This window comes from Poecilia reticulata, chromosome 5, assembly GCF_904066995.2.
Source record: "Poecilia reticulata chromosome 5, P_reticulata-male-v2, whole genome shotgun sequence".
Taxonomy (NCBI): Eukaryota; Metazoa; Chordata; class Actinopteri; order Cyprinodontiformes; family Poeciliidae; genus Poecilia; species Poecilia reticulata.
The window spans coordinates 12,088,558-12,102,026 of NC_088834.1; the positions used below are offsets into that span (position 1 = coordinate 12,088,558).

The following is a 13,469-nucleotide window of genomic DNA, read 5'->3' on the forward strand; positions in this document are numbered from 1 at the left end:
TGGCATTCAGAAACTTTTGAAGTGTTTCTACTGCAATACTTTTAGACAACATAGTAAAGTTTATGTTGGAAACATTATAGTTATGTTACTCTTGCATACATGCAGGTTACATATTCAGCGTTATACTTAAGTTTTTAACATAAGTCATTTTTTTCTGGTTATACAGTGCAAGACAAGGCAGAACGTCTATGATGGAGAATATCAGATCGATTATTAAATAAGCATTTAGTATTTGATCATTTAAGTAAAATTAATATTGATTAACTAAATAAAAAATGTTTACAGTCCATTATAAAATAATTTAAAAAGAAAAAAAAACTATCTATAGTTGGTCTCACCTATCAAAAAGAGCAGAAAAATAATTTGTGATAAGCCATAACACAAAACTATGGCAAGAAAAGATTAGATATGCCTTCAACATTTAATAACTATAAGTTTAAAAATTATAAAAATAAAAAGGAGAATAATTACTAATTGGTCATTTAAAAAAAACAATTTACAATTTTTTTTAATAAAAGTTAAATTTATTTATTTAATTTATTCACATTTTTCTGAAAATGATCACATATACAAATATGTATATTTGTATATAAAGATGTGTTGAGCTGTGGAACTTTTGACCTTCTTTAAAAATGTGAATTATAATGCAGTATATATGATTGAAATACTGTAACTTTCATAGAACTAAAGGGGAGAAATGTTTGCCAGGAAGAAATCTCTGAATATTGGGTGGTAAAGCACAGATCAACAAAGAAGAAAGACTACGTGACGAAGGGGAGAAGAAGAATTTACGGGGCCAGGTAAATCCTTACGGAGCGGTCTGTCCTTCCCATGCAGTTGAGCAAATATGTCACCGACCTAGATGATGAAAATAAAACCTGGGTAACGGTACCTCAGCAGGAGAGCGGTCTGATCAGAGGAAACAGCACAGCTAAGGTGATATTACCAAGAATAACTTGATGAATAAGCAGTTACTTCAGCTTCAGTTCAAAAATAATTACTGGAATATAAATCAACAAGTCTGAGTTGAATGGGGGGAAATATCCCCAAAGTCACACTAAAAACTGCCCACACCTATTCAGGAGACGCCCTCAGGCTGAGATCTCTTCAGCCATAACCCCTGTGTCCCTGTCCCGATCCACAGAGCACCTAGAGCCCGGTCCCACTCTGCCTCTCTCTTACCTGTACTTCATGCCTGTCTGAAAAGACACACACTCCTCCAGCGCTAAGCCATTCATCTTCAGAAAGTCTTCCATGTTCTTAATCTGAGCGGCGATCCTCTGCTCCCGCAGCCTCTGCAGCTCCACCTGGTCGGTGGGCCGGGACGGCGGCTGGTTGAGCCCCTGGTCCGAGTGGTAGCGGTTGATCCCGCTCCGGATGCTCTCGCTGTAGGACATAGACAACATCTTGCCGCTGCCGCTGCTGCTGCTCTTCCGAACACCGCTGCTTGGCGCTGGCGGTTTGGGGATCTGAGGATTTTCAGGAGGACAATGACTGGACTTGAGCTTGATGGGGACCCCTCGGGGGCCACCAGCATACCCTCCTGAAAACATGCTCCTTCCTCCTCTTTCTCCACTTTGTTGGGATGCTGGGTTGACCCGTGCAGCGAAAAGTAAAGTAGTGACACGGATGAAGCGAGGAGCTGGCAGGGGACAGTCACCTCCTTAAATAGCACCTGCTCCCATGTTAAAAAAAAAAAAAAAAAAAAGGAAAAAAAAGCTCTCCTGCTTGGGGCAGCACACGGCCATGCATCCTGTAATCAGAGTCGCGCAACAAAGCCCAGCAACACCCTCCCCTTACAGGTACGCATTGGCAGGGTTACACTGAGAGGGAGCATCCAGGTGACCGACTTGCTGGTGATTAAAGAGTAGGACGAAAAAAGGACACATGCTGACTGCAAAGGAGTGGCATTCAAACATGCACCGGGCAAAATTAGGGCCACATTCCTGCTATCATTTCTGATTTTGGAGCAAAGTTATAAAATTCTTCAAGAATGCACAACAATGGGGTTTAAGAGGTCTCCACGCACCGAAACAACATCGATCGGCGCGCCAAACAAACAGGTGTATAAAGAAAAAAAGCAGTCCGAAAAGTAAATGTATTTCAATTTTTAAAAAAATTCCACTATTTCTGCTAACTTTGATGATTATGGTTTAAAGCTAATGAGCAACCAAAAATTTTGTTTCTCAGAAAATTTTACAACATCAAACCAATAAAATGAACCATGTTATGTTATGGTGTCACAACCACACTGGCTCACGCTGACAGTCACTCACACCCTGTACAAACAAGGTGATACACAAAAGGTAGTTGATAAAGAAGCTGCAGTTCACAGACCTGTATCCAAGAATAGAGTTTAGTGGAAGGAAAAACTATGGCAGAAAAGAAGCATGCAATCAGCAGGAATGTGAAGAGCCATGAGACAAAGGCAACAGCTGTCATTGTGTGAAGCAACTCCTGAACTAGAGATAACATCAGAAGTGTCTTACCTAGAGACACTAAGAAGAAAAACGGCCGGGTTGTTGCGCGGTAATTCAAAATCAACTATTTAGATGAAAGTAAATTCTGCACTTCACTTGAAAGTCAGGGTCTGAGCCTCTGGAGGGAGAGTGAAGAAGTACAAAATCCAAACTGCTCAAAGTCCAGTGTGAACTTTACGCAGGCGAAGATAATTTGGGGAGTCGTGTCATCTGCTGCCGGTGGTCCTCTGAGTTTTATCAAGTCTACAGTCAGCACTGCTGTCAACCAGGACATGTCAGGGCTCTTCCTGCTTCTCTCTGCTGGCAAGTTTTTATGAAGATGCTGATTTCATTTCTCAGCAGAACTTGGCATCTGGAGGAAAGAAACTGCTTTATTGACCACGGTATCACTGTACTGAACTGACCTGTCCTGAACCTCACTGCAGGAGGACTGTGAGGAGGAATAGAGTAGAGACACCGGAGGCAACGATGCAGACGGCCTCCATTAAAGCAACCTTCATCTCTGCAGAGCTCCACGATTGTCACCTTCTTCACTAAGAGTTATCTTTATTGGTCTAATGTCATACTTATATTTTCTCAGAAGCGTAATTTTTGATTTCCATCAAGTGTAAAGTCATAACCACCAAAATGACACAAAATCAACCCATGAAATCAACCACTCTGTGTGTAACACATCAACATAATCTACATTGTTAAAGCCATTTCCCTGATTCCCTCCATAATTCGCCTCTACAAACAGTATTTACCTGAAGTCAATCAACAGAGGGCAGCACTGCATTTGCTTCACAATAAATAAAAGAATGCAACTTAATACCAAATCCACCAGAAAGAACTGGCAACAAAACCTCTGCTGCAGTAGAGGTGGGGTATCATAATGAACAACAACAGCACAGTCATACACTATTATTATGTATGATAATACATATAACGATGTATTGTCAGAAAACATTCAAATATACAGCATGTAAATGATACAAAATGTTTTGTTTCTTCTAATTATACCAAAGAGTAATATACTTTTAATTAAGTGATATATTTTCAATTTAAACAAAAACCGACTTAAAAACATGCAAACTTTCTTTTTGTTATATATTCTGCAAGATAATCGCTATAATAAAAACAAATCATGTAAACCTACTTGGGACAAGTCAGATTTTAATAACTAGTCAGAAATTTAAGGTTATAATGAACAATATCTTCTTAATTCTTAACTTCAAACTAAACTCCAGTAATGGTTTGAAATGTGCAGCGTCTTAAACTCCAGACAATATTGATCCTTTAAATGCCTGCTAACAAAAAATGCTAAATGGAAAGCACTTTCTCTGCATTGAGGCAATGATCTCACACAGCCCCAGTGAGGCTGAACGCAAAATCCTGTTTAAAACTAAGATTTTAGTCTTTAAAACATAAAATTAAGTTCCTGATTAGTCACTAAGCGTGCTATTTAAACTGGCAAGAAAAACAATGCTGCAGTTTTTAAGCATCCAACAACAGATCAAATGTTTGTCTCGACGCTGACGCTATTCTGATATCACAAAGTCGGTCTCTGGTCAGTAAATTTCTCCTTTTTTTTTTTTTTTTTTTCATAAACTGGTTTTGCATGAATCAAGCAGAAGGTATAAAATCAGGAGACTTCAGGCTTGGCTGCATGCAGGCCACACACACAGAAAATAACTTCGCACACAAAAGCAGACGCGCGAACGATCGCACTCGACACATTGGCCAGAGAGCAACCCTTCCCTCAAACTCACCCGATTTCTTGAAGGCCGGCTCATGAGCGAGGCTGTCGGGTGTCAGTTTGCCTTTATAAACTCAGACTGCAGACAGGCATGAAGCAGGTCCACCCAAACTGGGAGTGTCTTACTAGGAAACGTCTAAACCAATTAGTGAATCACAGAGTGCTTCCCTCCCCACTGCCGGGGCCATGCTCTACCACCAGCACAGACACCTCTCCTCCCCTTCCTCCTCCACTACCTCCCTGTGAGATCTCATGCAAGGAATCCATTTGTGGCGTTTAGTGGTCCGCCTTGTTTCTGCCGACCGCAGCAAATAATATCAGCCCTGAATTATTCACTAAAGCTTTTTGCACTAAAAGCCTCTGATTGTTGTTCCACAGGAAAGAATGGAGGGAGCTGGACAGTAATGAGTTGGTAGTGCAGTGTGCATTATAGGGCGCACAAACACACAGACTCATGCAAATACAGACAGCATGTATACAAATATAGACAAACCACCAGACCAAGAAGCAAAGAATGATGTAAACCACACATGTTGAGATTGATATTAAGATTACAGCATGCTGTGATATTATAAGAATCCCACACAGAGGTAAACCTGTTTTAGTTTAAGGATATTCATATAACTTGTGCAGCACAGTGATACTTTAGGGGTGTTTGGATTCATTTCTATTCATAAAGTAAAACAGATGTGTTTTAATCAGAAAGATTAATTTAAATGAATTTATTAAGATATTATAGTAAGGTCAGAATATGTGAAAGCTGATTAGAAGTGTTTTTAATTTTGTTACTGGAGCAAAAATAAATAATACATTAAAATTTAAACTGATATTTTAATTTTCACTGCTCTTTATACCTGGTTTTGCATAAATTCTTGAAAAAAAAAAGCTACATTCATGTTTGCTGTCAGATTTTCAGCTGAATACTTTGAAAATGTGGACCAGTAGGACGACCGCTGTGTGCCGCTTTCTTCATCTTCATCACTAAGAATAAATCACTCACACAGGAGTGTACATAATATCAAACAAGGAGAGCATTCAGGTGACTCTGGAGGTGCAGCAGGTCTGACAACTTTTTTGTTTTATTAAAATATTACATGCCAAAATCTATGGATGAGCAAGTAAAACGTAAAATAAAAAGAGGGGCGGGGGGCATCCAACTATGTTTTGTCACCCGTGATGCCAAGGTCATTAAAGTCAAAGTTTCACTTCCTGAAATAAGTGAAAGAAAAAGAAAAAAAAGAAAAACATACTGAATTTCTTTCAACACATTGCATTTTCCTGCATCTACGCTTCCTCATCATCTCAGCAACAGTGCACATCTTGTCTCGATCCATATACGGTTCTAAGATCTCAAGAGAAGCCTGGTAGACCTGCACAAATGTTGAATCACAATCAGCTTTTCAGTGTCAATGTGTGCAATATTACAAGCCCAAATGAGACTCAGTTGAACCATCTTGTAAGGTCTTATGTGCCTATGCATTCACAACCTGGATGCCAGTAATATATCAAGTCACTGCCCTCAAACCACAAAGTTGACTAAGACACTAATTGTCTTTTTTATAAATTGGAGATATTATGATGATTAAAGAAAAGAGGAATAAGAAAAGCTGAGGGTTAATCACAGACGATATGGTCATTGGATATGATAAGATGGTTTCACAGTTCGATGTTTTCCTTAAATTGTTCAGCCCTAATGTCTGAACCATAAACAAAGACAGGTATTAAAATGTTTGCAGAAATCCGCACAATGATCAAGCAGAATGTGAAATCAGACAACTTGTGGTGTATATTTGAGCAGTAAAAAGTGTTTTTTGTTTGTTTGTTTGTTTTAACCAGTACAGAGTTGAAGCGACTCTCTCTCAATATATATGATAGTGAGCTCATTACCAGCACAGATACCTACTCATGGGTTTTTATAACCGGATCAGCAGAATAGGAACTGGATATTAGGACTATAAAACATGATCCTTGCTCTTAAGCAACCACAGGGCCGGCCATCTACATCCTGACAAGAAGAGGGCTCTTTTCCTCAGAAAGAATCAAGATTTAGTTTCTGGTTTCAGAGAGAAAAAGAAACATCAGATCCAACTCCCAAGAGGTCTGGAAATGATGACAGAAGAATATGAATACTTGCTTAGATGTATCAAAAAATGTCTATAAGGCATTTCAGGAGACGATGAGAGCATCTATCACATGTAGGCAATTGACAAGTGGATTAGTGGGCGTCTCAAGTGTCATGACCGAAGGAAAGAAAATAAAAACAGAAGGAAAAAGAATCCATCCAAACACAGACATTTATTGTTTATTTAAAGGTTCCATGAGCAACCATGTAACAAAATCTATAGTTGCAACTATCAGGTTTATGCTGGATGTGCAATGGCAGCTAAATAGTAGATGGCGAGAGGTTATCTGTGCTGCAGGAGATGGATGAGCATGGTTTTAAATGACAGAACAGCAAGTATTAGACACATCAGCAAGGTTAGTACAGTAAAATAAAAACATAAAAGACCACAGAAATGTTGCAAACAAAGACATAAATAAACAATTCACAAACACATAAATCACACAAAATAAATTCTGAACTCAGAGTAAAGCAGCGTTGTCAATGCCGTCACAAAGAACACAGTGATGGTCAGATACAGAGACAGATGTGGTACCTGTAGAACTGCAGCTGTCGTTTGGGGCTCCCATAACGAGCGCTGAAGACGCCAAGGAAAAAGAGGAAAGAGTAAAGACTTCATTAATATAGAAAGGAAAGAAACGGTGTTAGTGGCGCACACACAGAGGTGAAGTGGAATCAGAACATTTAGCCACCTACGGTGCTAGAAGTGGAAGCAGGAGGAAACACAGATAGCACGTTTTGAAACATTTTGGTTTCCAGCAGCACATCCCATCAGATGACACCAAAGCAGATCTTATGGCCCGCAAGGACAAGTCACTATTTGACTCTGACAGTATCAAAAGTTAGCAAAGCATCACGGTTCCACAGGACTGTGGTATTAAACTAAATATTTAAACCAAAAATGTAGATGCATTAACCTTTGCTAGTAGTGTTAAAACACAGTCATGTATTGTTATGTAGATTTTTATGAAAGGTTGTGAGATTCTTACGCCTTTATTAAATATACCAGCTTTGTTGGCAATGAAAGTTGTGCAAAACGTCAAAAACAAAAAAGCAAAATTATTCCAACCGCTCCTCAGATAGAATTAAGCAATAATGTTATCATTTATTGTTTTTTTATTGATTTCAAATATGACTTTACTTAGGTGATATGTTTACAGGCAAATGTTAGAACACTACGCTATCAATACTATAAATTCCACGATTTTAATGAAACGTACATACTGTGTAGAATAGTTTACTGTTTTGTTTTCTGTTTCTTTACAGAGAAACACAAGTATAATTTATCGCTTTTATAAGCAAGTAAAAATTATCTAACAGATATGTGTTGACAATCATTTTGCACTCATTTTAAAAAAGTGTGTCAGATCGAGCTACTTTTGCCATTAAGCTTGGTGTTCAAAAACTAAGATAAAATTACTTTTTTATATATACGTATGCTTCCATATTTATAATAAATCGTAAGGCAATATTTCTGCTATTTGTAGTTACTTATAAGTTCAAAATGTTTGTGTAAATTCATGTAATTTCTATTACTGCACATTGTTTTGCACTTTTTAACATATGTTGTGCTGTACTTTGTTTTGCAAACCTACTTCTTATTTTCAGTTACATAATTCTTTTATGTAATTTTCACTATATGTCAACCTCTCTGTTTTCAATCAGTATATTTTATTGCACATAGTTAGTTACTATAAATGTTTCTGTTATACCCATTCACTGCAAAAAAATTTTATCCAACGGCAACAATGGAGACGTTTCTTTTTAAGTCAAAATGTAAAAGTCAGCATTACTTTTCACCACATAAACAGCCGACTTGGTTCAAGAATGTACCAAGGTCAAAATTATTAGCAAAGATGACAAGACAGCAACTTTGGTACTGAATCTGTTCTAAAAATGTTAATTCAATTAGATCTAATTAACTTTAAGAACATTAACTTAAAATGTCTTACACCAATTTAAAAAAGATAAACAGACACAAACCATAATCAAATAATCTACCACAAGCAAAGAGACAACTAAAGAGTCAACTATAAAAAGATGCAAAACTGACAAATGTTTTATATTTTGAAATTAAAATAAGAAAATAAAAGTAAATTTAGCACAGAATCTGTATAAATAGATGATGCTGAGAATGAAAAAAATATCACATATTCTACCTAAATCAGCAGGAAGCCAAAGCAAAAATAGTACATTTCTGCTCCTTTGTAGATTTTTTTAGACCAAAGACAGAAACAACAACAACAAAAAAACAGTTTTGCAGCAAAAAGACAAACTGAGATACAAAGAACAGACAATGTAGATAAAAACCAGAATGTTATAGCCTCAATAAGTGTTAGGAAGCATTGTTAGGATCTAGCAATATTTAACAAACAGCCTGTTGCAACATGTCACTCTTGTGGTAAGGTAATACTAAACACAGCTGCACACTATTACAAACCAACAATGTTTATAAAAAAACATTTACTCAGACACTTTGACCAACCTTATTATGCATCATCAAATGCCATATTCCAGTCAATATCACTTCACCAGAACTTTAAAAAGTCTGGTCAATCTTTTAGTTAGAATAATGTTGCAACCCGAGACATTTTTGTGGCGTCACTAAATGGTGTATGAGGCAGTAAGGAGGGTAGATGGCATGCAGTTATATGGTAGTATGTCTGACTGAGGATACGTCTTGCAGTAAACCTTTCAGTAAAACTTAATAAGGCTGGTGAGCTGAAATAGTTTGAGCCAATAAAATGTTTCCTATTACACAAACCTATTAAAATTGGGGATCTAATACCTGCGCCTAGTGTTTTTATGAATCATAAAATGCAATATTCTTAATATTATGGATAATATGAAGAAAAGCAATGAAGATTTTGAGAAATAAAAATGACATTAATGTCTTTGAATATTAAGCAGATGAGTCTCTAGCACCCCATGCTGGTGATTTAGCAAAATGCAGGGAATGTGAACTTCACCATGGTGATGTGGAAGAGAAATGATACATTGATCTCCAAGTGTTTTAAACAGAAATTTGAAAAATGTGACATGTTTCCATTCAAACCCATTTATTCCTATACGCCTAAATGAAATCTAGTGTAGCCAACTGTAGTTTGTTTATAAATTGGCAAAATGTGGAAAAAGTTCAAAACAACACAACAACACAACTAACATATATAGGAAAATGCTAAACTACATGAAACAAAATTTTCTTTGTCACATTTCAGCTATTCTATTTTCCTTCCTAAAAATAGTTCTGCAAATATCTGGATTATTTTCTGTTCCATCAACCCTGTGCACTTTATGTAGGTTGAATAAGAGTTCACTCTATTCCCTAAAAAAAGCCTTTTAATTGCGATATCCTCCATTTGAGAAGCTCTCTCTAAGCTGATCGAAATCAGTCAGGTGTAAACATACACCAGCTCACCTGTAGATCATGCCAGGTGAGCCTGTCTGTCGGAGGGAGAGGCGGGCGGGAGAGTCTGTTGTCGATTCAGGATACATGGAGGCAGGTGGGAGGGGGTGAGGCCAGCTTGCCGGGGGTGGTGTGTTTTCACAGAGACCTCAGGGTACACTCGATCACTGATCCCTCTGTAAGGAAAACAAAGAAAACACTTGTGAGTGTGACTCTGTTTTTAATAGCAGACAGAGGAAAACTCATTGTGGAATATTTACAACCCAATGAAAGAACATTGCAGCTGAACTGTTTGGTTGGTCAGATCAGGAATTCAAAAGCTTCACCAAAGGTTTTTTTTTTCTTGTTCCACTGTATCATGCAGGTATTTTCCTGCAGTTATTACTTTGTTGAATGAGTGGAAATGCAAAAAAATAAATAAATAAATCTACTTGTATGCATTAATTGTTGGATTAATATTTTATGCTATCTATTCAACTCTACTTGTTAAAACTGCATTTGTCCAGCTGGATAGACTTTCACAGTCTTTTTTATTCCCAATCAAGGTGAGCAAGATGCTAAAGCTTATGGGCGGCGGTGGGACGTTATGATGAAGGAAAAGAAAGAGTTCAGAGGAAAATCAAGGTTGATTACAATTCATATCATTAATATTAAATTGTTTTTTTTCTATAGAAAAATGCAGCTATGTTCCCAAAGAGGATGAAGTAGACAGAGAAAAAACCCTAAAACTGAGAAACACAATTATTATTTTTTATTTTATTTTTTTTGCCAGATTTCACTCCCAATTCCCAATCAGGGCAAAGCTGTCAGTCTCCACTAGTTGTGGTCAATCTGTAGGGAGTGAAAATCTGGTAGTGTGAGAGTTGGTGAAATCTGGAGTCTGCAAGTTGGTGAAGAGAAGTGACCTGAACTCAGTCACAGTCAAACAAACGTGTCTGAATTTTCCGAGGCAAATCTGGACGCAGTCGGATAGTGTGATCTGACCAACTGTAGATTCATGTTGCCGAGGGCCAATGAGTAAGAGAGGCTGGGAAACGGCATCAAAATCATCATTTTTCCTGTATTTTTTTACCATCAACACTATGGACATAAATGCAAATTTATTTATCATAGTGTCTTCATATTTATTCGTACACATTACTGTCTTTAGATTTTTAGATTAAAGCCAGCATTGAGAATACAGTCACCACCATCCAAATCAGATTCACATGCGAGTTGAGACTTAACATACTTTAAAATATGTCTCATTCATTTCATGGGGAAGTGTAACAGAAGAATAGCCTATCCCATCTCCTGGTGAGTATCTTCTATTAGCGTCACCTATTGATATGTTTGTTTGTTCAAACTGTTGCTTTCCCAAGAATTTCTGTGGCATTTTGATGCGTTCATTTGGCTTTAGTTTAGTCTGAAACATCCTACAGTCTGTCAGTAGGCAAAGTTACAGTAAGTGTGTGAATCCCAGTCTTTCAGTCAGGAAACAAAAGCCAGGGTGTCAGTGTGTCCCTAGCAGCAGTTAGCACACCAAAGATATTCACAATACTTTAAAGAATCTCCAAATCGGCACAGTATGTGCGGTCTATACAGACTGACCAGCGAACAATCTACAATTCTGATTATCATCATCAAATTACATTCTTTAAAACAGGAGTAGTAGTAAAAAGAAAGTCTTTAGCCACAGAAGGTTTAACCTATTTTCACCCTTTTTTCTTTTTACCATTAACATATGATCAACTCAACCCGAACCTCTAAGATGCATTTGATAATGGCAAACACATTTGAGAGAAAATAAAGGGGTCTAAAAAGTAAATAAACCCTTATTTGAATCCATGTAGCAGTAAACCAGTTGACCAGGCCTTGATGCATCTGGTGCAAAGGGTCACAAAGGTCAGCAGTTTAGGATGTTTCACGTCAAGCAAAACAAATCATTTTATGACTTTACATCACATGTTGCTTGCTTTCCTTTTCAAAACTACCGTGAAACAGTCACGTTAAGAGAAAAAACAAAGCATAGGAAACAGTTTCACTGCTGCACAACTCCACCACTAGATGGAGTCATGTTGTCACTTTGAGTCTGCAGACATGAGCTGAATGACTAAACCATCAGCCCAATTCAATCTTTCAAGTTTTCCACAGCTGAAGCGTAACATGTATTAAATAAATTCCATCAGAGGACATAAAAAGGAGATAATCACATCAAAATACAATAAATAAATATTACTGGCAAAAGGCAAGGTGAAGACGAAACTCCATGCCCAATCACAAGCCAAAGACTTGAGTTCTTACTTGAACAACAATGGTAGCTAACCGCTGTCCCTGTACGTGCTCACTACAGCAAAACACAACCGATCTACTGCTAAGAGCAACCCTATTCCATGAATAATTCAAAATGTCTTCCCAAGAAACAGGCCATCGCTGTAGCATGGTCTCTAAAAGGACCCAGGCTATGGTCGGTTGGGGAGTAAGGTATGCACATATGCAATTAAAGGAAATTGAATCAAAATCTCATGAAAAACGTTTACAGTGAATATCATCAGAGCTGAGGGGGGGAAGCAGAACTGTGGATGTGGATGCTCTAACCCAGTTTACTGCAATCAGTAAAATAAAACCTCACAAAGCTGTGTTGTCAGGACATCATGCTACGCTACTTCCCCACCGGCTGCAAGTCATGACAACTGAGATTGCAACGATAACATGAAGGTGACTTTCTCCTCACATCAATTTCCCAGACAGGGAATGTGTGTCCCATGTTCCCAAGGACACATTTATCACTCCGTGCCCACTCACTTCAATCATGGCCCAATGGATCACAGGTCATCGCTGATCATATGATAATAATGGCATGACCCTGATGGGCAGGAGGCATTGGAGCAGATTTACAAGCAAAGCAAAATCCAAGTGAATTATCTCACTCTGACCAAGATCAAGATCAAATTCAAACGTCTACATTTAATTTGTACACTCAATATATAAAAGTTTATTTAAAAGTTAGCCAATGAAGATCGCCGTTTATTTTTCATTCTGTCCAGGACTGCAGTTCAAACAGCTGAGCAGTATGGTACATGTATTGTCAAAGTTGTGTTTGTGGTTTTCCCCCAAAGATCAGAATTTATATTAAAACATGAAGAGTTGTATATGTGAAAAAAAAAATAGTTTTTTTGGTTTGCCTAGTAGTAATAGAAATAATAAATGTCATATTTCTTCTGCAACAGCAGAAGAACTTGTTCCGTTTTACACAGATTGAGTTAGATCAAGTAATATATTTTTGTGCAAAATATTCATGCATCATAAAACTAGGATATTTTTTTACACATCGGCTGGCATGGTAATCTCATACCAGCCAGTTCCTGTTCACTACACACAGGTCATTGTTTGAATGAACATTTTGAAAGTGTAAGACAGAAATGACAAAGTGCCATAGCAGAGAGATAGTACTATTATCTGTAGGCCTAAAAACACAGAAGAATTCACAGATTTTTAAAACATTTGTGAATTTGCCTGACTTTAATTCATTCATGTGACAACAGATATGGGTTTTTCCAAATGTTGCTTCTCCCTGTACTATGACACTCACAGGGAAGAAAAGACTGTAATGGCTGCTGTAGCTCACTTAACCTGAGCTCAGCACAACATGCATACACCTAGCCTGTTATTAAAAATTATATTGATTCAAAGAAAATAATTTATGAACATATAGAGATTTTTTTTTTGTTCTTTTTTAGGTTT

General features: G+C 37.5%; 1 protein-coding gene across 6 annotated transcripts in view; it reads right to left on the reverse strand.

Moving 5' to 3' along the window:
* The window catches only part of kcnab2a (potassium voltage-gated channel subfamily A regulatory beta subunit 2a), a 91,914-nt gene that overhangs the window by 50,161 nt on the left and 28,284 nt on the right, over positions 1 to 13,469 (reverse strand). For 3 of the 6 annotated variants that reach the window (XM_008408570.3, XM_008408571.3, XM_081607024.1), the window contains exons 2-3: positions 9,759 to 9,922; positions 6,876 to 6,917 (exon numbers count right to left, since the gene is read on the reverse strand). In XM_008408570.3, the coding sequence (XP_008406792.1) occupies positions 6,876 to 6,917; positions 9,759 to 9,835 (119 nt within the window). In that variant the 5' untranslated portion in view covers positions 9,836 to 9,922. Of the gene's footprint in view, positions 1 to 1,182; positions 1,619 to 4,231; positions 4,377 to 6,875; positions 6,918 to 9,758; positions 9,923 to 13,469 lie in introns of those variants that run through there. The other 3 variants (XM_008408568.3, XM_008408573.3, XM_081607023.1) reach the window with 3 other exon arrangements.